General features: G+C 40.2%; 1 protein-coding gene and 1 non-coding gene across 7 annotated transcripts in view; both read left to right on the top strand.

Moving 5' to 3' along the window:
* The first annotated feature begins 8,625 nt into the window (after positions 1-8,625).
* Positions 8,626-26,612, top strand: part of LOC105466809 (ankyrin repeat domain-containing protein 26-like) — an 84,832-nt gene continuing 66,845 nt past the window's right edge. For 5 of the 6 annotated variants that reach the window (XM_011715893.3, XM_011715897.3, XM_011715896.3 and 2 more), the window contains exons 1-6: positions 8,626-9,030; positions 13,404-13,518; positions 13,686-13,859; positions 17,657-17,760; positions 22,490-22,563; positions 25,721-25,774. In XM_011715893.3, the coding sequence (XP_011714195.2) occupies positions 8,819-9,030; positions 13,404-13,518; positions 13,686-13,859; positions 17,657-17,760; positions 22,490-22,563; positions 25,721-25,774 (733 nt within the window). In that variant the 5' untranslated portion in view covers positions 8,626-8,818. Of the gene's footprint in view, positions 9,031-13,403; positions 13,519-13,685; positions 13,860-17,656; positions 17,761-22,489; positions 22,564-25,720; positions 25,775-26,612 lie in introns of those variants that run through there. The other variant, XM_071084491.1, reaches the window with a different exon arrangement.
* On the top strand, positions 21,269-21,375 carry LOC112424072 (U6 spliceosomal RNA). The gene has a single exon (XR_003014716.2). It is a non-coding gene; the product is annotated as a U6 spliceosomal RNA (small nuclear RNA).

Genomic DNA, 26,612 nt, shown 5'->3' with positions numbered 1-26,612 from the left:
TACATCTGTGGTTCTAGGAGGTAGAAGTAGGAGGATTGCTTGAACCCAGGAGTTAGAGGCTACAGTGAGCTATGATTGCACCACTGCACTCCAGCCTGGGTGACAGAGTGAGGCCCCGTCTCTTAAAAAAAATCACAGGCTGGGCACAGTGGCTCACGCCTGTAATCCCAGCACTTTGGGAGGCTGAAGTGGGTGGATCACCTAAGGTCAGGAGTTCGAGACCAGCCTGGCCAACATGGTGAAACCCTGTCTCTACTAAAAATACAAAAATAAGCCAGGTGTGGTGGCAGGCACCTATAATCCCAGCTACTAGGGAGACTGTGGCAGGAGAATCACTTGAACCCAGGAGGTAGAGGTTGCAGTGAGCCGAGATCATGCCATTGAACTCCAGCCTGGGTGACAAGAACAAATCTCCATCTCAACAACAACAACAACAACAACAACAACAAAAATCACAAATAACTATAATGTATTATGCTTCCCATGAGAACAATGCAAAGATTATTTCCACCCACCTTTGACATCATCCAAACAAATAGGCCTGAATGCAGAAAAGTCTTAATTTTGGATGTAAGCAAATAGAACCAGGAATATCTGAGATTCTGGGATGTGAATGTGTTCATCTGAAAGGGTTAATGTCATGGATCCATTCCATCCAGACTCCCCTTTATCTAAGTTTTCTCAAATGTGTCCACAGTCAAACATCAACCATTTAGTCAAATTTCAACAAAAATGAGCTAGAGAAATCTTAGAAATTTGACCTGCTTACCAATTGGCTACTAATATAGAGTCTCCCACTTCCTTTGGAAATTGTTGCAATCTGGACGATTCCAGACCAGTTTTTAGCCAAGATCGAGTAATAGGTCTCAGGTTTTCCCCCATACCTTACCTAGAAAACTGGACAAGATACCTGAGACAATGGTTTTCCAGATGTTACATAACAGACAACACAGGGCGATAATACCTAAGAAGAAAACTGAAAAAGTAAGTTCTACAATTACACGAGCTTAGTGCCTAAAGGCAGATTCCAGGCCTCAGTACAGGGAGTGGAAATGAAGCCCAGTTAATTCACTAAGTCAGGGAGACAGACTCAGAGTTTAGAGGCCAAGGCAGCCAGAATTTGCAAGACAGAGCACTGGAAAGGAAGGAGATGCACAGACAGCAACAGAAACCTGCAGAGGGTCCCCTGTGGTATCACTGAGTACCAATCTGCAGGTGTCTAGCTTGTAGATGGCTGACTTCTCCCTCTGCCTTCACATGGTCTCTACTCTATGCCTGTTTGTATCCTAATCTCTTATAAGGATGCCAGTCACATTGGATTAGGGCCCACCCATAAGGACTCATTTTACTTTTAATATACAGGACCTGTCTCGAAATACAGTCAGATTTTAAGGCACATAGGTTAAGACTTCAACATAATTTCAATTTACGAATTTTGTGAGAGACAGTTAGCCCGTGACACCTTCCTAAGGTGGACAGTTATTGGAAGCCAGATGAAATTTATGAAAAATTGGTACTGAAAATATTCCAAAAGTAACATTTTAATAATTTTCAGGTCTATAGAGTTAACCTTGAGCTACCTACTTTAAGATGTTGCTAAATAGGGCATGCTTTATTAAATAGGTATTTTATTTGTGATTACTGCATTGTTTATTTTTTACACACTTAACAGATTTTAAATCAAATAAATATACTGCATCTCCTTTATGGATAAATCATGTGCCCCGGAGACCCCAAAATCTTGATGACATTCTGTGAAGTTACACAAATGTATCTAAAGAAACATATCTGTTCTTGTTCTGATTTCAATTCTAAATAAAAATCCAATTTCAAAATCAATTAAGAATTATTTTAATCTAGGAAACCTTGGAATTGTTACACATGTAAAGCCTTGTCTCTGAGAGCCTTTTCTCCTCACACTGCACCACTCCACAAATCTTAGCTGGTGTGGCATGGTATTGCCCCCAATCACAAGAACCTAAGAGCTCAGCCCCAAGATCACCACCGTCATGGGTTTGCTCAGCCTTCGGTCTGTGTGACTTCAGCTTCTGGGGTAGGTACAGGGCAATCAAAACGGATGAAGAAACACTTCAGCAAAGCAATCATGATTTGTCCACAAAACAGTGAAAAACTGTAATGTAAAATTAATCCAAACATAAATCTAACACTGTTCTGCATTTCTTGAACTTGGTTTTATATTTGCACATTGTTCTTGGTCACCCACCAATATTTTCTGCGTCTTTCTGAAGAACTTAATTATTAAGTTACTAAACCTGCTCTTTTGACCATAAGTCAACAGGATTGTGATTAGAAAATTCACTTAGTACTCTGTGCAGGGCACTTGACAGTGTGGCGAGTGTAGTGCAATTAAAGATGGAATAGAGTCTGACTTCTGAATTGGACACAGGAGTTGTCAAAATCACCAGACAAGGCAGTGAAATGGTGTGGTCAGAACTGAGGAACGTCATTTCTTTGGAAAGTCTTACAAATATCTAAGCACTGCCTGAAGTCAACTGAGTTCATTGCTCCATACACTTCCACAGAAATGGGTAACTGGCCCTCATTCATTATGATCCATGTCATCTCTGTCTCTACTTCCCAGGCAGTGTCTCTGTCCCCTACCCCGAGCTCCAGGCTGTGTTTCCAGCTGCTGCTCTGCTTCTGCCATCGATGCTGCCTGCAGCAGCTGGGTCCCCTGCTGGATGGCACTGTGGGCAACCTGCATCCTTTCACAGGGCACATAGTTCTCGTGCCTTTACGGAGCAGACATCTTGGCAAATAAATGCCTCAGTGCAGGAGCCACATGCAAGGCGTTTCCCTTCTGTGTCTTCTTTTGTGATCTTGAGGTGGGACTTGGGTTTGAAGGCTTTGTCACTCATGTGGCATGCAAACTCTTTTGTTACTGTGAACTCTCGGACAGTGCTTTAAGTAAATAATTTTCCACATAGCTCACAACTGTAGGGATTACATCCAGTGTGTGTGCATCGTATGTGTTTGTGTATCTCTTTTTGTTTTGAGATGGAGTCTCCCACTGTCACCCAGGCTGGAGTGCAATGGCGTGATCTTGGCTTACTGCAAACTCCGCCTCCTGGGTTCAAACGATTCTCCTGCCTCAGCCTCCCAAATAGCTGGGATTACAGACACCCACCACCACGCCTGGCTAAGTTTTGTATTTTTAGTAAACATGGGGTTTCACCATGTTGGTCAGGCTGGTCTCAATTTCCTGATCTCGTGATCCGCCTGCCCTGGCCTCCCAAAGTGCTGTGATTATAGGTGTGACACACTGCACCCGGCCGTGTGTATGTTTTGAGATGGAGTCTGACTCTGTCACCCAGGCTGGAGTGCAGTGGCAGGATCTGTGCTCACTGCAACCTCCACCTCCTGGGCTCAAGTGATTCTCCTGCCTCAGCCTCACAAGTAGCTGGTATTTTAGACGTGTACCACTATGCCTGGCTAATTTTTATATTTTTGGTAGAGACGGGGTTTCATCATGTTGGCCAGGCTGGTCTCGAACTCCTGACCTCAAGTGATCCACCCACCTTGGCCTCCCAAAGTGCTGGTATTACAGACATAAGCCATCACGCCTGGCCCCTAAGTGGATTTTTAGGCGTTCTTTCAGGTGGGCCTCTGTGGTGAAACCTTTAGTGTGCATTTCACAAATGGCTTGTCCGCTGTGTGGCATTTCTCAGCTTTATCCACTGCCTTCACAGGAAACGTTTTCCCGCATTCCTGGCCGACGTCGCTCCCTAGGTGACCATGCAGCAAATGCTCAGACCTCAGGACACTGGCAGCTGTTGTCCGGCCTGGTGTCAGCTCAGCCCGCACTCGTCGCGTAGTTACACGTGAAGGCTTGAGGGGTCTGGAACCACTAATCTTTGAGCCTGGGGTCTCCATGGTTTCTACTTCCTGGCCCTAGCAATGGACTTTCTGAACTTTCTTGCCCTTTCAGAATTGCGTTTTGAACTTGAGTGTGGTCGTGGGTGACTCCCCGGCCTCCTGCCCTGGGGCGTGGTGCCTTTGTTCTGCGTCACCAAAAGTTTCGTCATCCTGATCCCAGCTTCTTCCAGATCATCCTCCCGAGGCTCAGCAGCGTCTCCGCCAGTGCCTGTGGGGCTTTCACCCTCATTTCCCTTGTCCCTGGAGGTGGGGGCCTGCCCGAGGCCGTTTGCCTCCCTCCCTAGACAGAAGCTCCCCGCCACAATACCGGCAGGAAAGGGCCAAGTTTCCTTCTGTAACCAGGCCTCGGGCACAGGCTGGGGCGGCTCTGAGCGCAGAGGGGACCCAACCCTGCCGATTCCCCCCGGCCCGCTAGGGCTCGGCCCTCCCCACTGTTTATATTTAAGATGATGAGAAAATAAATCCGTCAAGTAGATTAACCACCTCCTACCACATGGATTCTGCCTTTATTTTCTTTGTATTGCAATATAATTTATACATCTTAAAATTCAATCTTTAAAGTGTACAGTTCAGTGGTTTTTAATATATTCTCAAAGTCGTACCACTATCAGCATGATCTAACCCGAGAACATGTCCCTCACTCCCAAAAGAAATCTGTATCCCTTCTTCTTCCAGCTCTGGCAATGACTAATCTACTTTCTGTGTCTATGGAGTTGCCTCTTCTGGACATGTCATAGAAATGGAATCATACAATACATGGTCATTAACTTCTTGTTTGATCTCTTAGCATAATATTTTCAAGGCTCATTCATGTTGCAGCATGCAGCAGTGCTTCATAGCTTTTTATATTTGAATATTGCGTTGTATGCACGGACCACTTTGTTTATCCGTTCATCTGTTGATGGACATTTGGATTATTTTCCCTTTTTGGCTATTGTGAATACAGCTGTTATGGTAATCATCATATGGTAATTCCATTTAGCTTTTTGAGGAACTAGGCCTCCCAATCCCAAAATTACATGCAATGATTTAGTCTGATTTGGTTTTTTTGTTTATATATGACCACAACTTAGAAAAATGTTCACCAATTAAAAGAGGTGTAGACAACAGTTTTCTAATACATATTTCCCAGGTTCTATAATAGCTCAAGTCTCAGTCTGAGTGATGGTCCATTGACACTTCTCTGATTTCCTTCAGAAAAGCGATAAAGGCTTACTTCTAAAGCTAGCTAAAAACTAACCTCCCGAATTAAATCTGCCTTTCTGTGAAGGTTGGTTAGGTAACAAAGGCAACGGCACTGCAGAAGTTACTGAAGTTTGGATAGATAGCACAGGAAATCTGAGTGGAACACCACTTTAGAATCCCATACACATAATAAGTCAGTAGGCCTTTATAGAAATCCAAGAATTTTTAAAGGTTTTTAGCAAAAATGTAACTACACTTATTACCTATTAACTATTATCCCTTCCATGTGCATTTCACATACTGACTGCCATTTTGTGGTGGTGTGGTGGGTTTTTCCAGAGTTTTCTAAAATCTGTTTTAGGGACATTTCCTGCCCCACTCTGTAGGTCTTCCAGGATGTAAAGCCAGCTCACTTACTCTTCTGAAAGTGAGGTGCCAGGCCACCAAGCATGGGGTCTTTCAGCAGCACTCAGGGCATGGGGTCTGGCTTCTTCAAATGTCAGGGACAGCTGGCCTTGGGCCAACAGTATCTGTGGCTGGTTTGCATGATTTTCTTCCTGAGTTTGATCGCTCCGTTGTTTCCATTTTCATCCTCTCCAAGGATGAGATCTGGTGGCTGATACCTTGATATTAATAGCAATTTTTGCCCTGGTCTCAACCATGATGGCACCCATGGATTCAGCATCCTTCAGGGGAAACTCCCTAATATCTGAGAGATGGCACTTGTTTCAGTAATAGCCATTACAATTTTTTCTGGCCCATGTTCTTTCAGCTCTTTATCCTACTTCTTCAAGATATGAAATGAATCCTGTTTGGGTAACATCATGCACTGTATCAGCTGCAGCCGATCCTCCATAGCATATGAGCCAACGAATGAAACCGTTCCTGGCCAGCAGTGTCCCAGAGGAGGAACTTGTGAAGGTCATTTCCACAAGGCGCAGTTTTGGTCACAAAAGATACCTCAATGGTAGGGCTGATGTTGTGGTCAAAGTGATCCTGGGCAAATCAACACACAATGCTTGATTTCCCAACACCGGTGTCCCCGAGAAGGCACACTTTGAACTCCTCTATTGCCATCATGTGTTGGCTGTCAGGCCAGCAGGGGCTCAGCAGCGTCCTCCCGGCTCCATCAGCATCTCCCACCTGGGCACCTCGCTGGTGCTGCCCAACTTTTCATCTTCAAAGCCCCTTTTCTACTGCAGTTGCTTTTCCCAGAAGCCGCATATTTATCCCAGGGAAGGACGCTAATTGGTTGTGGCTGAAGCATATGTCCACTCCTGGGCCAATCCCCCTGCCCCGGGTAATGAGATGCTATGATTGGTTATGTCTGCATCAGGTGCACCAAAAGGAGAGGTGCTGGGCAGTCCCAAACAACAGCTGTTATAATCCACTACAGCCCGGATTGCAAGATCACGGGAACTTTCCTCTTTCATAGTTCCATAGGGTTGGACTCAGGAGACTTGGTTGGTCTCAGGAGACTAAAAGGGGAGTAGGGTTTTCTGTGTTTCTTCTTGTTAACTTAGGACTGGGATTTCTTTGGGGGTTGAGGGTCAGCTTCAGTTCTAGGTAGAGATGGCTGATTCAATGTATGCATCACCTGGCATGTTAGTGAAGCTTTGAGAGTAAGCAAAAAGAAGATTAAAAGAATATGTAAACTCAAAACAAAAAAAAAAAAAAAAAAAAAGAGAGAAAGGAAATAAAATATGTAAACTTGGAAGTTGAAAAGCACATGGACAAGTGGAAACTGACTTGGTTCTCCCTACTGCTGGCTAAGGAGTCAGTTTTTTCTGTCTGTTGGGAAGGGCCAGGCGCAGGAATTGGCACTTTCAGGTACTTCTGGAAGTAGAGGTAAAGGTGAGATTTGAAAAAGCAGAAAATCGGATGGGCACGGTGGCTCAGGCCTGTAATCCCAACACTTTGGGAGGCCGAGGGGGTGGATCACCTGAGGTCAGGAGTTTGAGACCAGCCTGGCCAACATGATGAAACCCTGTCTCTACTAAAAATACAAAAAATTAGCCGGGCGTGGTGGCAGACGCCTGTGATCCCAGCTAATCAGGAGGCTGAGGCAGGAGAATCGCTTGAACCTGGGTGGCAGAGGTTGCAGTGAGCTGAGATCGAGCCACTGCACTCCAGCCTGGGCAACAAGAGTGCAACTCCGTCTCAAAAAAAAAAAGAAAAAAAAGAAAAAAAAAGAGAAAGTCTCTGGCCTGGCAAACACTAGGTATAGTAGGCCACAGGAGTGCTGTACTGAAAACAGGGTTATGTGAATGGCTCCTAGTTTTCTTCTCTCATTTTTCTTTCTTTTTTTTTTTCTCTTTTTTGTTAGACAGGGTCTCATCCTGTCACCCAGGCTAGAGTGCAGTGGTGCCATCTTCGCTCACTGCAACCTCCGCCTCCCGGGTTCAAACGATTCTCCTGTCTCAGCCTCCTGAGAAGCTGGGACTACAGGTGCCTGCCACCACACCCGGCTAATTTTTGTAGAGACTGGGTTCCTCCATGTTGCCCAGTCTGGTCTCGAACTCCTCAGCTCAAGTGATCCGCCTGCCTTGGCCTCCCACAGTGCAGGGATTACAGGTGTGAGCCATCGCCCCTGATCCCTAGTTTTCTTCTCATGCTCAGCTTCCAGGATGCCAACCGCCAGGTCTGTATTCTATGGGCAGAGGTTTGTAGAAATGTGTTTTAGGTCTCCCTTCATGGTCGTTTCCCCAGAGATACTGTACAAATACTGGATGTTTCTAAAGTGAATGCCCAATGATTGACCTCTGGTAAAGCTCACAGTTGCTAAGCATCAGGAGATTGAGCCTCCAATCAGTGTGTTAGTGTCCTGACCTTTTAAATAGAGCAGACCGCTCAGGATCCCCAGACAGCTGAGGAATGCCTCTAATATGACAGAGATGAGTGCAACCCAGCATCTCCTCTGTCTGTCTTTCCTTCAGCAGTGTGGACCCCGGGGTCAGTCTCAACCGAGGCGGCCAGGCCGGACTGCCACGACAGTGGCTGCCTAGGGGCGGAACCAGCCGCTGGGCCCCATCCTGGTGGCTCTGGGCACAAGCCAGGGGAGCGGGCACAGGCGAGTGCCAGAAGCTGCGCCGGGAGGGTCTGCTGGCTGGGCAGGGGGTGGTGCTCTGCCAACTCTGAGGTCCCCAGGTCTGAGCTCAGCAGCCTTCGCTGGCGCCCAAGCTGCAGCCGTGAATTGCATGGAGCTCTGCCCGCCAGAGAGTGTCCTCATGGGGGTTTCCCCAGGCGAGGCCTTCAGCATCTCAAGGTTCTCTAACTGCTGTAGCCTCAGTCATGTGTTCCCACGTGGGAACGCTGTCTTCACACGTGACTAGGGCTAGGGTAGCTGGAACTTCAGGATGCCTTCCCCTCCCAGGGAATGTCCTGAAAACTCTGCCAACTCCCACTGACGTGGGGCAGGAACGCAGGGCTGGTAACAAGCTGTCATCGATGTTTCTGACACGTGAGCCATGCACATGCGCGCTGAGAACGGTTGGCCATCCGTCGGTTGTGCGCACGCGCAGTGACGAGCTGTCAGAGGTGCGCATGCGCAGTCGGGCTTACGGGCTTTCGCTTCGCGCGGCCTGGCTGCTTGGCTTCGCTTGTTACGGGCTCTGACTTTGGAAGCCGCGGAGTTTCCTGGTTGGAGGTGGTGGCTGACCAGAGTGGCTTGATCTTATTGGGCCCCTGAGGCTGTGATAGGCGGACTGGTGCTGAGGTGTCTCTGATAGCCTCCGCCATGAAGGGGCCCTGCGGCTCCACCTGCTGGCGGAGGTGCAGGGGGGACGATGTCGAGGACGATGACAGCCCTTTCACCCAGCGCGGGTACAACATCCGAGAGAAACACCTGGGCAAGCTCCACAGAGCTGCCAGCCGGGGTGAAGTCTCCAAGGTGGAGCGCATCCTTTCGCGCGGGAACGCTGACTTGGATGAGAGAGACAAGAAAAAGAGGTGACAGGCGCTGGGGCTGGGGGCGGGGGCTGGGAGGAGGCGGGGGTGCGGGAGAAGCGCCCCCTTTTTGACGGGGGGATGCGGGGTAGGGGGTGAGCCCTCCTGACCCCGGGGTCCTGGCTTTCCTGCCTCCGCAGGCTCCACAGCACCTGGCATGGGGAAACCTTGGAGGGGTTAATTAAGTCTATACAGCACTTTATCTTTAATGGACACATTTCAAAACATTTTTTTTTGTTTTTATGAGACGGAGTTTCGCTCTTTTTGCCCAGGCTGGAGTGCAGTGGCGCGATCTTGGCTCACTGCCACCTCTGCCTCCCGGGTTCAAGCAATTCTCCTGTCTGAACATCCTGAGCAGCTGGGATTGTAGGTGCACGCTACCACGACCGGCTAATTTTTCTATTTTTAGTAGAGACGGGGTTTCACCATGTTGGCCAGGCTTGTCTCCAACTCCTGACCTCAGATGATCCTCCCGCATCGGCCTCCCAGAGTGCTGGGATTACAGGCGTGAGCCACTGCTCCCGGCCAACATGATGTTATATACTCTATAGACAGGTGCATAAGGAGAGCAATAATTCCCATGACATTTCAATTTCTGGACTAAAAATTCTTCAGATTATATCTAATATTTATTTTTATATAAATGTACACCTATGTAAATACGTTCTTTACTGAAGAACCTTAGAAGGAAACTTTGAAGTGGGAAGTCGTTCCTGTTCTTGAGTAGGAAGATTCATTTTTCTCAAGATGTGAGCTCTTTGTGTATCAACTTCACATAAACCAAATAAAAATATCAAAGTTTTAATATTTTAAAGTTAAACTTGTCTGTGTTTTACTGTTGTGATGACATGAAAATGTTTTTTGTAATGAGGTGAGAAAGACTGGCCTTTCTATATATCAAAATGTGCTATTAATTTCCACAAATTGTTTATTAACAGCTGAAAAGACAGGTAAATGAATGAAACAGAATAGAAGATCTAGAATTGCCCAAATATATGTAAGAATTTAGAGCTCGATAATGTTGACATTTTAGATTAGTAGGAAGGGTGAATTATTCATAAATGAAATGCCTGCTGTTTGGAGAAAACTAACTAGATTTTTATGTTGCAAAAATAAGTTCCCGATGAAATATAGATCAAACATTTTAAGTATACAAAATAAGGAAAGTACCAGAAGAAGACACACATGCCTATTTATACAGATACATTTTTATGTTGATAAAGACCTTCTTAAGAACTTCACAAGCAAGCATTCTGAAGGTCGATTTAGCAAAATAAAACTTAAAACACTTTGTAAATAAGAAAAAAAGACAACCTACTTGCAAAATATTTACAACACGTACATATAATACACACATATGTAATACATACACATCAGGTGAACAATGTATCTTCATATCTTCAACAATAAAATAATTCTAAATTTGGGCAAAGTACTTTTTTTGTACATCCATAAGTGACATAGGAAAAAACATTTAGTGTTCCTTGCAAGAGAAGTAATTCATGTTAAAAAAGAAATAAAATACTGTTTCCTATCCACAAAGTTTGTGAAAATGAAGACAGTGGTACTTACACGGCTGCTTAAAGTTTAAGTTGCTGATGACTTTTCAGATAGAGAATTTGGTGATAAGCACCACATTTAAAAAACATATATGCCCTTCACTCATCAATTCCATTATACTGAAATATTTGTAAAAAATAGAGATACATCCAATTTGTTTTTCTCAGTACTGCTTAAAACCTCAATGTATTAAGAAGAACCCATATGGTGGATTTTAGAACTAAATTTCAGTGCATCCATAGGATGGAATAGTAGCTGTTGAAGGTGTGACTAGATACAGACTTATTTTGACATGTGAAGATGTACTTTGCTATAGCAATTGAGAAAAAATTATTTTGAGTGTATATACACATAGACTATGCTCTTGTTTTAGCTGAAAATGTGTACCAAATATGAATACATTTATTTCTGGGCATTTGTACTATAAGTAACTTTTTTTTCTTGTCTGTGATTTCTGCAATGAGCATGTATAAAAGTTACAGTAAAGGCTTATTATTAATGAAATAATCCTTGGGAAAAGAAGAATACACGAAACTTGCCTAGATAAAAATAATTTCTCACTTTCTATTATTTTATTTTTGTGGTTTGGTCTCTTTCAACCACAAAAACCATTTTTGTGGTTTTAGCCTCTTAAAAGAGGCTAACTTTTAGCCTCTTTTGGAGAAGGGGGAATCCTTTTATCTGTGCTTAAAGGTTTTATTATGAATACATTTTTATTACATACATATATTTTTATTATATATAGATTTACTACATATATGCAAAAAATAGATTAAAAATTTTAGTTTAGTTGTGTCCTTATGAAAATAAAAAATAGCAAACATAAGTATTACTATTACAAAAGTATTGCTTTATTTTATGGGAGTTTTCTGTAAACACGTTGAACTCCCCAACTGTAATTTTCCATTGCTTTTTAAAATAAAAATAATTTTTTTTGAGACAGGCTCTCACCCAGGCTGGAATGCAGTGGCACGATTATGGTTCACTGCAGCCTCGACCTCCTGTGCTCAAGTGATCCTCTCCTCAGCCTCTGAGTAGCTGGGACTGCTGGTGTGTGCAACATGCCTGGCTAATTTTTGTACTTTTTGTAGAGACAGGGTGTCGCCATGTTGTCCAGGCTGGTCGTGAACTCCTGGGCCCAAATAATCCTCCCACCTTGGCCTCCCAAAGAGCTGCAATTACAGACATGAGGCACCATGCACAGCCTTCATTCTTTCAATCAATTTATCCATCAAACAGAAGCTGGACACCTGTTATGTAGTACACATATTCTACTATCTTTCAGGACCCTTTCATCCTTAAAAACTTCATATTTACCTGCCTAGCTTGAACAAGCTGAGAGATTTAAAATTGGAGTATTAGAACTTAATCTCAATTGAAGCTTTTCCTTCCTCCTTTAAGCATTTCTGAAGGTGGAAAATAGCAAAATAGAATTTTGTTGTTGTTGTTGTTTTTGTTTTGTTTTGTTTTGTTTTGTTTAGACCGAGTCTCCGTTGCCCAGGCTGGAGTGCAGTGGCACAATCTTGGCTGATCTTGGCTCACTGCAACCTCCGCCATCTGGGTTCAAGTGATTCTCTTGCCTCAGCCTCCTGAGTAGCTGGGATTACAGGCATACGCCACCACACCTGGCTAATTTTTGTATTTTTGGAAAAGACAGGACTTCACCATGTTGTCCAGGTTGGTTTTGAACTGCTGACCTCAGGTGATCTGCCTGCCTCGGCTTCCCAAAGTGCTGGGATTACAGATATGAGCCATTGTGTCCGGCCGCAAAATATAACTTTTAACTACTCTTTTGAAAGTTTATAACAGTCTTAAATGTGAATATTAATCATTGAAAGTGCCTGATTTACATCCATTCTATAAATCTAAATAGAAAATAAAATAAGTCATATGCTTTCATTTGAATTCCGAATTTCTTTTGGCTTAAAATGTTTTTTTTTTTTAAAATCAAAGTAAGAATGAGTTTGTTTTAAACATTTGTTGTCATCTTTATTTTCAGTCCTCTTGTTCCATGGTACTTTTAAGAACTAAAATTTATTTAAATGACATTTATATGACTAGAACGGCCCTACATGTGTTGTATATACCATTTCCACTTATTGCAAGGCACCATGGATTCTGTGATGCCCCATCATTTTATGTCTCAATAAGAGAATTATTTAAATGTTGCCAATTTTAGTTGTAATAAATCAAAAATTGTAAATGGGATTCCAAAGTCAGAGATGTTAAAATATGAGCAAGTGAGCAATTTAGAATGATCGAAATACAATGTTACCTCTAATCGTTAAACATACCTCAAAGAAGATATAATTGTATCATTTTACTTAACTAAAATCTTGTCTTTGTTAAGCAGTAGTATTAGTAATAATTGTAATATCTAACAAATACGGAACTGTTATTTGTGCTAAGAACTGTCTAAATACTTTGTACAGAGTCTCATGCAAGCATCACAATAGTGTCCTGTGAAACAGCCAGTATTTTTAACCCCATTTTATTAATGAGGAAATTGAGGCAAAAAAGGCTAAGCAGTAAGTGGGAAGTGACAGAGTTTGAAGTAGGATTCCAGTCCAAGTTGAACTGAATCCAAAGGCCAAGGTCTTTCTATTGAAATAGGCTGCTCTTTCATTAATGTAGTGAGTAATAAGAGAGAGTAAAAAGTGTGATTTCTTCACAAAAAATTAAATGTTTGTTTGGAAGGCAGAGAAATCACATGCTGCTCAATGTTTATAATTACACAGATGATTTTATGTTTTCAGATGATTTTATGATTTTATGTTTTCTGATAGTTTCCTAAAAATGTCGTCTCCCTCTCATAGGACTGCTCTGCATTTGGCCTGTGCCAACGGCCATCCAGAAGTGGTAGCTCTTCTGGTGGACAGAGGATGTCAACTTAATGTCTTTGACAACAAAAACAGGACAGCTTTGCTAAAGGTACAGAGTAGTCAACAATTTCAGCATGAGATGGATTTGATACAAATACATAGAATAAAATAAAATAAAATTCATCTCGTTTAAACAGAACTCATTGGTGAAACTTGTGGAATGCTTATTTTGAACTCCTAGAATTTACAATCTATTGCTTGGTCTAATACTGACAGGCAGTACAATGCCAGGAAGAGGAATGTGCGACTATTTTGCTAGAAGTCGGTGCCGACCCAGATCTTCCAGATGTCTATGGCAATACTACCTTACACTATGCCGTCTACAATGAGGATATACCAATGACAAAAAAACTGCTTTTACACCATGCTGATATTGAATCAGCAAACAAGGTATAGATCAACCAACTTTGATTTCAAAATATTTGAAATGCATTTGTTTTAACATTGACTTACGTACAGGTCAGTTTTCCATATTTGGAAGCTCAAGCAAAACCTGCATAAAAATATTTGGAAATAACTTAATTATAAAATGTTACTTTAAATATTGATACTTTTAAAGAGGCATTAGAGGGTATATCTTTTAAATGTATTTATGGTAAAATTTTTGAAAACACTGAATTTGTAAAAGGTAATACTTTTAAATTTTTCTTTCAAGTTTTTTTTTTTTTCTAATTACCCTGGAAAGTAAAATTTGCTCTTGAAATAGGCTTTATCTTAAAATGCCAAGAAAACTAACACATTTTAAATAAAAGAAATCTTGATGCTGTTGATAAATTCCTACATAGAGTAATATATATGAAAATGATTTAACTCTCAGTGGCAGGGCTTAAAAGGGAAAAATGGAAAGGGAAAGGAAAATGGAAAGGAGAGCAACCAGAAATATGCAGGCCAATTTGGAAATTAGGTACTTGAGGGAAAATACCAAGAAGAATTTTTTTGTTGTTGTTTGCTTTTTGTTTGTTTGTTTGTTTCCAGTTTATGTCTAGACAATATTCTTTTCAGTTTTGGGGATAATAGTTTTCAGTTTGGGAGAGAGTTAATGAGTTGCACACTCGTTTAGAGATCAATTTTAGGAGGACCGTGAGGAAACCGGATTGGCTCTGAATAGGTGGTGATGAAGTGGGAAACCCTCAAGTAATTAACTGACTTATCCTATGCTGGCAGAAACAGCCACTTAGATAAATGTCTAAACTCTGCTCTCAAATCTACACTGTCTTGAGGGGAAGGTGGAAGATAAGGAGCTTACAAAGTCAAGTTGGATTTTGAGTTTACTAGTCCCTATTCTATTCCTACCCAAACAAATTATGTGCAGTTTTCAGTAAATGTAAAAGAGAGAGTAAAAACTCTCAGTAAATGTAAAACAGAGAGTAAAACTTCTCTTTTACTCTTTCCTCTTTTTGGCGAAATCCTCAAAGATGAAGGTAATTGGTCATGTGGTGAGAGATGATGGAAGTAATTGTCAATTGCACTAGTTCTCAGCTAGAACTGTACATCACCGTAACCTAGGGAAATATAAAAAATTCTACACAGCTAACCTCTCCTCTGATGATTTTGATATAGTAAATCTAATAAAGCCTAGACATATATGTTTAAAAATATTTCCTTGGAGCCAGGCATGGTGAAACATGGCTACAGTCCCAGCTACTCAGGAGGCTGAGGTGGGGCTATTGCTTGAGCCCAGGAGTTTGAGTCTAGCCTGGGCAACATAGTAAGACCCCGTCTCTGACTAAATAACAGCAAATTCCTCAAAATTCTGATACATGGCTGGTTAAGAATCACTGAATAAATAAATATAATATGTAAATTGCCATCTCCAAAAACTCTTCTAGAGTTAAGAAATCTCTAGAAGAGTTGGAGTTTGATAGGTACTACTTCCTTTAAATCTCTCCCTTTCAATAATATTAGCCCATTTTTCTTTACCATTGTGGTTGGGAAGCTAAAAGAAATATTATTGGCAATATCTATCAGCTTACAGAATAACACCTTTTCCTTCCCACTATTATTTACTGCCATTCAGAGGGTCTTTATACATTTGCTATGGGTAATCTTTATTTTTTAAAATGGTTTTGAGGCAGGGTCTTGCTCTGTCACCTAGGCTAGAGTGCAGTGGCACAATCACAGCTCACTGCAGCCTCCACCTCCTGGAACTCAAGTGATCCTCCTACCTCAGCCTCCTGAGAAGCTGAGACTACAGACATGCACCATCATGCCCAGCCAATTTTTAAACTTTTTGTACATACAGTGTTTCACTATATTGCCCAGGCTGGTCTCAACCTCTGGGCTGCTTCAAGCAGTCCTTCTGCCTCAGCTTCCAAAAGTACTGGGATTACAGGCATGAGCTAGTGCACTCAGCCTGGGCAGTATTTCACTAAATGGAGGGTAATCCCTTCAGGACTTCACATCTCTTTGTTACCATTCAGGTGATTAGTCCAATAAATCTTTATTACAAGTGGAGTTTCCTCAATTAGAATTGTAGCAAGTTCTAAACCTTTTGTTGTTGTTGAAGCTGCATTACGGGCTACATCAGTATGTCTGTTCATAGATTTTGGCATAATCAGGATGACAGTTTTAAACTCTGAAAACCATGAAATTACTAAGAATACAGATATAAATTCTTTTTTCTTTTTTGAGATGGAGTTTCGCTCTTGTCACCCAGGCTGGAGTGCAGTGGCACGATCTTGGCTCACTGCAACCCCTGCCTCCCGGGTTCAAGAGATTTTCCTGCCTCAGCCTCCTGAATAGCTGGGATTGCAGGCGCCTGCCACCATGCCTGGCTAATTTTTTGTATTTTCAGTAGAGACAGGGTTTCACCATGTTGGACAGGCTGGTCTTGAATTCCTGCCCTCAGGTGATCTGCCCGCCTCGGCCTCCCAAAGTGATGGGATTATAGGCGTGGGCCACGACGCTCGGCCATAAATTCTTTTAATCATTTAGTTTCAACATTCCTATGAACTAAATATCTATTTGGCTAACAATCTCAGAAAACTACTTACTAATAGATTTTAAACAAATAAATGCTGGAAAAATTATTGAAGTGGGTGGTATGAGTCTTAGTAGCAAATTTTATTACATGTTGGGGACTGTTTTTTTGGTAAAACATCCAAAACTAAAGAAAGAAAATATTTTACATGCAAACACTTGCTTTCTGCACAACCATTTGGCAACACATCCATGGCAAGTTTAAAAATGCAGGCGCTACAGTCTAATTGTGGTCCATAGGTATGTTTCACTTGCCTTCGTAAATTATGTCAACATGTAAAATTGCAGAGACTCATATACAAATCTGGATTTTAGGTTTCTCTTAAGAATCAAATCTGGTGTCCCTTGAGCCCACATCACTGTTTGGTCTGATGTGCAGAGGTTACCCCTTTCTATGAGGCCTGTGTTCCCCAGTTTGCTGTGGTGTCCACCTAGGTCCCTCACTTAGGTCACCCCCTTTGCCCTTGTAAGCATTTGACAACTCTCATCTTACAGTATATTTTGATAAAGATGTCAAGGCTTTCAAGACAGTTTCTATTTGTTTATAATATATAACCTATATTTTATATGAATCCCTTAGCACCAGAGTTGAATTTTAAAATTTAGAAGTTTTAAAAAAACCTGCTAAATTCTATATTCTTTTTATTTATGGTAAATATTCTTTGTATTTAACTCTTATTTTTTATATTTGCCATCACCACCTTTGCATTAGCATGCCTTTAAGCATTTCTAGGTTATTCCTGGCTGTAACTGGATGTGTTACCCATCTGGTAGAGTAAACATTCTTTGCAATGCAGCTTAAGAAACACTTGTCTAGACGCAATAATTTAGATCATTAATAAAAACCCTTGAAGCTTTTACTAATATGTCTTAAGATTTGGGAATATAGAGATAAAAGATAAAGCCACTGCCCTCAAGAAGCTCTTGGTTTACATGGAAAACAATAAAATCATTACAATATACTATGCTAAGTGCTGTGACAGAAGCAAAGACTATTGGAACTGGTGTTGAAGTGAGTTTTGGAGATGACCAGAGTTCATGTGGTGAGGCGGAGGAGGAGGGGTTTTTCCAAGGGAAGGAACAGCACACAGGAAAGCAAAGAATAATAAAAAGGAAGGGACTTACTTACTTACATAAATATAATGTTTCCAGTTCAGTTGAGAAATATGTAAGGTTGTGAATTATCAGTTACTCTTGCTGTTTTACAGGATGAACTCACACCATTTTTGCTAGCTGTGCATGAACAAAAACAGCAAATGGTAGACTTTTTAAGAAAGCAAAAAGAAAATTTAAGTGCAGCTAAGTTTGAAAGGTACAGTAATTAGTTCTTTTTTTAAAACGTGACTGATATTCTACAATAACAGTCTCTCTAGTTAGAAATATTAGATTAATAAGAAGATTAACTTGTAATTATTGTGATATAGTAAAAGATATCAACACAAATCATCTGTTAAATAGAAAAACAATTATTTGGGCTGGGCAACAAAGAGAACAGTATGTAGTAGGATTCATCTTCTCTTATTATATTGACTGGGGTTTGTTATTTGTAATGTGATGTTTTTGGTCATGTGACCTGACCAAAGTGTTTTTATATTGGTTTTATTAGTTGTATGAAGTGTGGATTTTAACTTTAATATACTTTAAGATTTAATAAATATTGAACTTCTTAACTCTTTTATAGTAGTTTCTAACCTCTGCTTCTTATAAACTCTTCCTTTAAACATGCTGTGTTAGACATAAATAGGAGTTGAAAATCATTTGTTCTTCTAGATGACTCTTTAAGTTGCTTTCTTTGAAAAATAGTAATGTTAAGCTACCCCTACGTGGCTGTTAATTGCTATTACCAGATACTGTGGGTTCATTAGCTTTTTCTATTTTATTTCTAGTGTATTTTGATGTTTTTATTTTATTTTATTTATTTTTTTAGGCAGAGTCTCACTCTGTCGCCCAGGCTGGAGTGCAGTGGTGCGATCTCAGCTCACTGTAACCTCCAACTCCAGGATTCAAGGGATTCTCCTGCTTTAGCCTCCTGAGTAGCTGGGACTACAGGCGTGTGCCACCATGCCCAGCTAATTTTTTGTATTTTTAGTAGAGATGGGGTTTTACCATGTTAGCAAGGATGGTCTTGAACTCCTGACCTCAGGTGATCCACCCACCTCAGGCTCCCAAAGTGCTGGCATTACAGGCGTGAGCCACCGTACCTGACCCTGATGTTTTTATTTCTAATTGCTATGGGCAGAGGAAGAAAATACAGCTTTAAATGAGTAGCTTTTTTTTTTCTAATGAAGACAAGCCATAGGTGGGTGAAAAAGAGAAAAGAGCCAGGCTTTAGATTCACACAAGACTGGGTTTAAGTCCTAGCTTTCTCACTTGCTAGGTGTGTGACCTGGGAACATTACTTATCACCAAATATGTTTTTCTATATGAAAAGGAGGATAATAATATATCCTTCAAGGGTGGTTGTGTGGAAGAAAGATTTTATATGTATATGTATATATAGCATTTAATTCAGTGCCTAGCACATGTATATGGGCATCATTAACTGACACTACTATGATTATTATTATTACTACCATTAGTATTAGTATTGTTGTTTTCTGCCTGCAGGCGGCTCTTACTTATCTGACCCCTAGCTGATTTTGAATTACAATGTATCTGTCTTTAAATCTTTGCCTACATTAGATAAGTGATCTCAGCAAAGTTTCTTGCTCATCAAAGGACTTTAAGTTAGCAACTTCTATGATGTAATACTCTAATGGGACAAGAGGCTTTTTTTTTTTTTTTTTAAAAAGCATTGGTGGTAATTTATGAAGATGAACACTTGAGCACCCAAGATGCTTATGTTTGTTAGTACATGTAAATGTTTAATTCTACATGGACAGGCAAAATATTAAATTGGTAAAGGATACCAAATTAGCTTTTTAAATAACTTTCTTAAAGTTCCTAAGAAAGAATTTATCTCTCTGGTGTTTTAAAACAGCCCTCGTTCTTGTTGTACATTGTGAATCAGCAAGTATAGTCAGTATTCTTCAGCAAAATGCTGATGTGTTTTCCCAAGATATGTCTAGATGGGCTGCAGAAGATTATGCCATTTTTAGTCCTTTTAGTAGGCAAGTTTTTACATTAGAAAGCTAGTTTACACTAAATTGAGGTTTAAAATAATTGTAGTTCTTGCATCCTATACACCAGGTGAGATTTTATAGTTTAATTCAGGTTGTTTTGGAGTGACAGTGAGTTAGTCCACTTTATCAACCAGAAATCAGGCAAAAGGCTAGACTGGTTAGAAATATCAATGGGTGCAGAATTCTTTATCTGAGGACTTTTGAGATCTTTATCTTAGAGATCCCAACATTGTCCCTTTTACTCCAAGTATAGCCACATGCACAGGATAAAAATAATGCCACATCTCTCATTTCTCTAACTAATTATTTGGGTGTTGAAATGTTCAGTTTAGCAGAAAATCTCGTACTATCTTTTGAGGGCTATCTCCTATTCCCTCCTCCTTTAATTTTTCAAGAACTTAAGGGGTTTCTAAGTCCAAGAAGGATAAAATGACACTCTTTTACCGGTCAGAAGGAAGGGAAGAAAAGGACATTCTAATCATTCTGCTGTTTCCATTGATTCTTTTCCTGAATTATTGCCATTAAAAGGGGTTCTGCTGTCTGTTAGTGCTTGACTTTTCCCACCAGGATTCGCTTACTAATTCAGAGCCCTCAGTTTTCATGGTGATTCATACATAGACTTCATAGCTATAACTTTTTTAGTTCACATACATATATGCTCAGCCATTGTTCCCAAAGCACCAGCATCCTGCTCTGACAGCTGGGCATCCTAGCTTTAGCCACACACATAGTGAGAAAATTGACCAACCTTCCCCCACACTCAAAACCTTATGTGGAGCCCACATCTTAGCCTAGACTTAGCTGAGGCCTTCATGGTAAGTTATCCTTTGAGGCCCTTGTTTGTCTTTTCTCTATTAAATGTTAGTTGAGATTGTTCTAAACTGTCAAAGAGGTTAAATAATGTTTTAAACTTGTTTTAAAATGTTTTAAAATTGTTCTAAACTGTCAAAGAGGTTAAACTGTCAAAGAGGTTAAATAATGTTAAAAAGAGAACAGTGTTTTCTTACTCCATTGTTACCAGATCTGTACTCTGAGGTTCCTTTATATGCTGGTTAGTGTATTTTCTTAGGGAGTGGAAGGTTCTATATTATCCTTCCTCAGAGCAGTGGCGCCAATTTTTCTGTTTTCTTTTTTTTTTTTTTTTTTCAATTTGTGGTTTTATCTTCAAGTGATCTGATTTCCATAATAATGAAAATCTCCCAAGTTACTTGCATTTCTTTCTTTCTTTCTTTCTTTCTTTCTTTCTTTTTTTGTGAGATGGAGTCTTGCTCTGTTGCCCTGGCTGGAGTGCAATGGTGTGATCTTGGCTCACTGCAACCTCTGCCTCCCGGGTTCAAGCAATTCTCTCACCTCAGCTTCCCAAGTAGCTGGGATTACAGGCGTGTGCCACCACACCTGGGTAATTTTTGTATTTTTAGTAGAGACGAGGTTTCACCACGTTTGCCAGGCTGGTCTCGAACTCCTGACCTCAGGTGATCCACCTGCCTCAGCCTTCCAAAGTGCTGGGATTATAGACATGAGCCACCGTGCTGGGCCTAATTACTTGCAATTCTACCTCAAGTTTTAAAAATATTTTCATATTCTACCTCACAGGAAGCCATTCAATAGAATTATCTGAATCTCAAGTATGTTTATTGGGTTTATCAGAGCTAAGTCTCATCCATGACTCATGAGTATTCACGTGTAAAGCAGGGTTTTGTGCTTGCTTCAGCAGCACACATAGTAACACTGGAATAGTACAGAGAAAGTTAGCATTGCTCCTGCCTAAGGCTGACACACAAATTCATGAAGTGGTTCGTATTTTGTGCAGTCCCTGGAAGGTCATATCACAATTTTCTGACTAGCTCCAAGGAAACAGCATGAGTCAAAGCAAAATGGTTGGCACTTAATATTGAAATTATGATTTTCACTACAAAAATATTCACATAGAGTGATCTATGGAATGAGAATGGAGCTGAGTAAAACACGGGATACTGCGTGCAAATATATTGTTAGTATGTATCTCAGAAATGAGAAAATGTCAACTTGCATCTACTTCATGGAACTTACAAAAAGAGTTTTATCTTTTATGTCAATTGGAGGTGAACATGGAGATTAAGCATCATTCTAACAAAGATCTACTGGTTCAGAGTTTGAGTCTGTGAAGAAGGGATAGTAGTCTAAGGCAGGTCTTGATATCTATTAGTTTTTTGCCTTTGGTATGATTGATGAGCTCAGTAACAGTAGACAATTATGCTATCTAATTTAGTGAGATAATAGGTTTATAAATGTAGTTACAAACCATGAAATATATGAGATGCCCTAAATTATAAGCCACAAAGAATAGAACACCTAATAAACAAAATTAGGACTCAATAACATTTCCCAAATACCACAACGTTTCAATATTAGAACCTACAAAAAATACACATTGGATTTTATTTGCAGTTCTAAGATAATTTCACCAATAATAAAGTTCAAGAACAAATTATTTCATTGCTTCACTATTTTTCTGAGCATTCAAAATATGTTATCTCACTAAATTTTTATAACAACCTAGTAAAATAAGAAAGCAAAATTCTCGCTTTTTAGAAGAACACATTGAACCTAACAAAAGCAACTTATCCAAGAACTAGTAGCTTTTGGTTATGGAGCTAGGGCTTATTCTGAGTTAAGACACTTTCCATTATGTCAGGCTAATGCAAGTTAATTTACTGAACTATACTGCCTTCAGTTCATGAGTACTTCACGTTATTTTTTTTCTTCTTTAATTAGAAGCTTAAAGAGAAGTTTGTAGAGCTTACAAATTAGAAGTGTATGGGATAATTAAAATTCTAAAATTAACACTGATATCATTTGAAATACTCTAAGAATTTAATATTTTTGGTAATTATTTTTATATCAGTTTTTAAATAGTAATTTTACTTATTACGTTTTTAGATATAGCATTCACCAACTAATGTCTGAATACAAAGAAAACGAGACACCTAGAAATCCTCAAAATAGCAATCCAGGTAAGACTTCTGGTAGTAAATTACTCTTGGTGGTCTTACCATAGATTAACAAATAAGAGTTAGGAAGTTTTAATCACCAAAGAGTAGTTTAAAAGCTTACTATGTAAATTGCATATATACATATACCCACACATATATATATACACACACATATACACATATATGTGTGTGTTTTAAATTTCTTCTTAGTAGGTTAGATTTCAGAATTATTTAAAAAGTTATGTGTAGATAATTCATAATCTCAAACAGTATTATCTGAAAGGAATCGTTTCTTTAATCGTAGTCCCTAAAATCTTATATGATATTTTTTGTATAAATAAGAAAAAGGATTTTTAAGTTAGTATGTGGTATGTTTTATTTATAGTCTCATTATAGCAAACTGGATGTGTTATGAAATTGGAGCTTCTACTTAATTTTTAAAATAAATGGTTTTCATTGCGGGGCATGGTGTGGCTCATGCCTGTAATCCTAGCACTTTGGGAGGCCAAGGCGGGCTGATCTCCTGAGGTCGAGAGTTCGAGACCAGCCTGACCAACATGGAGAAACCCTGTCTCTGCTAACAATACAAAGTTAGCCACACATGGTGGCGCATGTCTGTAATCCCAGCTACGCGGGAGGCTAAGGCAGGAGAATCGCTTGAACCTGGGAGGTTGAGGTTACTGTGAGCCAAGATCATGCCATTGCACTCCAGCCTGGGCAGCAAGAGCAAAACTCCATCTCAAAAAAAAAAAAAAAAAAAAAAAAGGCTTTTATTTAGTAAATAAATGTCAATTACAGTTGACCTTTGAACAACATAGGATTTAGCGGCACTGACCCCGTGTGCAGCTGAAAACCTGTGTGTAACTTTTGATTCCCTCCAAAATTAGCTACTACTAATAGATGACTATTGACCAGGAGCCTTATTCATAACATAAACAGTCAGCGAAGACATTTGGTATGTTACGTGTGTTACTATATTCTTACAAGAAAGCAAGCTAGAGAAAAATGGTTATTAAGAAAATCATAAGGAATAAAAATATATGTACTATTTATTATGTGGAAGTGGAAGTGGGTCATCCTCATGGTCTTCAACTTGAGTAGGCTGAGGAGAAGAAAGGAGATTGGTTTTGCTGTCTCAGGTGGCAGAGGTAGAAGAAAATCTGCATATAATTAGACTGCTGCAAGTTAAACTCCTGTTGTTCAAAGGTCAACTGTATTACATAGTGATTTATGTCACTAAAAAAAGTAACTTTTTAAAACTGGGACCTCAACAATACCTTTCTGGTACCATAAATAAATGTCAATAAGAACTATAAAACTTATCCAGTGTACACTAATACTAATAGAAAATTATTTTTTAAAGATACCAAGTGTAGAAGTCAGAAAAGCAATTTCTTGTTGAAAAGCGCAGGTCATGTTTCATATTCTTATACCAACAAGGTCTCACTTATTGACTTCATTCTTCCTAATTTGAAATTGAATGAGATACATTTACTTCATTAGAACAAGATCAGTTCTTCTCTCCACTAGTTAATTGTCATGATAACAGTAATTTTGTTAGAACAAAATACTCTTTTACCAGTAGCCAAAAGGTTATTGTAATGAATACCCAAATAGTCCAACTCTAGGCTCAACAAATTATAATAAAAGTATAAAAGTGCTTCTCAATAACAAAAATGCTACTATGCTACCTAAATGTGACACCAAATACATTATACAGTCTGAACTGTGTGAGGACATTTTTAATTTAGTACATATCAATTGAAGAACTTTTACAAGTTAGATTTTGCAAGCTACAGGTGACAAACACGTAGTCTTGGTCTTTAAGGTGCTCATAATAGACTGCAGCTGTCCTTATTTCATATCTGTGTGGTTTTTCAAGATTTTTTTTTTTTTTTTTTTTTTGGAGACAGAGTCTTGCACTGTCACCCAGGCTGGAGTACAGTGGCACCATCTTGGCTCACTGCAACCTCTGCCTTTTGGATTCAAGCAATTCTCCCTGCCTCAGCCTCCCGAGGAGCTGGGATTATAGGCGCCCACCGCCATGCCCAGCTAATTTTTTTTTGTATTTCTTGTAGAGATGGGGTTTTACCATGTTGACCAGATGTCTTGAACTCCTGACCTCAGGTGATTCACCTACCTCGGCCTACCAAAGTGTTGGGATTACAGGTGTGAGCCACCGCAGCTGGCCAATAATTTTCAAAAAAAATATTTTTATTCATTTATACACTTGTCTATTTAATGAATAAACTATCAAGAGTGTTTTAGGGAGTAGGCTTCTTTTTTTTTCATGTTACAGAATACAAACATTTAAAAATACAGTCAGGGGCTGGGTGTGGTGGCTGAGGCCTGTAATCCCAGCACTTTGAGAGGCCGAGGTGGGCGGATCACCTGAGGTCAGGAGTTGGAGACCAGCCTGGTCAACATGGCGAAACCCTGTCTCTACTAAAAATACAAAAATTCGCCAGGTGTGGTGGTACACGCCTGTAATCCCAGCTACTTGGGAGGCTAAGGCAGGAGAATTGCTTGAATCCAGGAGACGGAGGTTGCAGTGAGCCGAGATCACACCACTGTATTCCAGCCTGGGCAACAGAGAGAGACTCTGCCTCAAAAGAAAAAACAAAAAACAAAAAACAAAAAACAGTCAGGGCTGGGCATGGTCACACATACCTATAATCCCAACACTTTGGGAGGCTGAGGCAAAATGATTGCTTGAGCCTAGGAATTTGAGACCAGTTTGAGTAACACAGTGAGACCTCAACTCTACTAAAAATAAAAATCAAGAAATGAAAAAGTTAGTTGGGCATTGTGGCATGCATCTGTAGTCCCAGCTACTTGGGAGGCTGCACTCCAGCCTGGGCAATGGAGCAAGACCATCTCAAAAAACAAAACAAAAACAAAACAGTCAGGAGCTTGTTATGATCATTTTCATTTATATTATTTGCTACTTCATTCAGTGCCTACTACTATGTGCTGGATGCTGTCTGGAAGTGTGTAATGATCATTTATCATGTTAAATATGTGCCAGACATTTGAAGTATGTGGTGAGGAATGAAAGCTGTCAAAAAGTGGGTAGGATTTCAGGTAAGCATGCAGAAGGGGTAGAACTTTTCTAGGTAAAGAGGCAGAAGCATGATGTGGGCAGAAGGAACATCTAACAAGTTTGTATATTTGGCAGAAGGAACATCTAACAAGATGGCGTGCTTGGGAGAAGGAGCAGCAGGTGCAAAAGGTAAGATGCTTGAGTGAACTTTGCAGGGTTTATGAGCAGTTCTTTTTTGCTGTTGCAAAATCTGAGATGGGAGTGGTTGGGAATGAGGGAAAAACCTAGGTAAGGCATGCTCATGATGGACTTTTTAATACTTTATAGTGTTAAACTGAGTAGATCTTATCCTGCAGGCTATGGGAAATTTACCAGGTAGAGTGCTTTGGGCTGCAAATATTAAAGGACCTAACTAACATTGACTAAAACAACAGGAAGCAGAGTTGCTTTGGTGGGTGGTTCAGTGATAACACTGGGTCCCACTTGGTGTTCCTTTTTCAGCTGTGCTGTCAGTAGTGTTTTGTACATGTCTCCTTTCATGGCTGGCTAATTAGCAAGAGCTCCAAACATCATGTTCTCATAACACAATTTCTAAAGGCTGGAAGGGCTGCTTTTCTTCTCATGTTTCTTTAAAATAGGGAGAAAACTCAGAAGCGTGCAGTGGGCTTCCTTTCACATTTTATTGGCTTTGTTACACCACATGCTCATTCCTAAACCAGGCACTGGGAAAACAAATGTAATGACCATGATTAAATTAGAATAGTCATTTCTCTTGTTGGGGATGGGGAGGCATATTAGGATGATAAATATTCAAACAGACTTGTAGTTCTCCAGCAAGAAAGAATAAGGAATGGTCATTGGGTAGGGAGGCAGCAATGTTTTCTGTAGGAATTCATTATAGAATTTTGAGCAGAAAAGTCACAAGATTAGATCTGAGTATTAGGACATTCTGATTATGGTATTCATAAGCTTTTAATGTAAAGAACCAGGTGGGAAATATTTCAGGCCATGTGGTCTCTGTCATATC

This window comes from Macaca nemestrina, chromosome 18, assembly GCF_043159975.1.
Source record: "Macaca nemestrina isolate mMacNem1 chromosome 18, mMacNem.hap1, whole genome shotgun sequence".
In the NCBI taxonomy this organism is placed as follows: Eukaryota; Metazoa; Chordata; class Mammalia; order Primates; family Cercopithecidae; genus Macaca; species Macaca nemestrina.
Note: the sequence above shows the minus strand (reverse complement) of the source record. Positions and strands in the feature narration are given on the sequence as shown.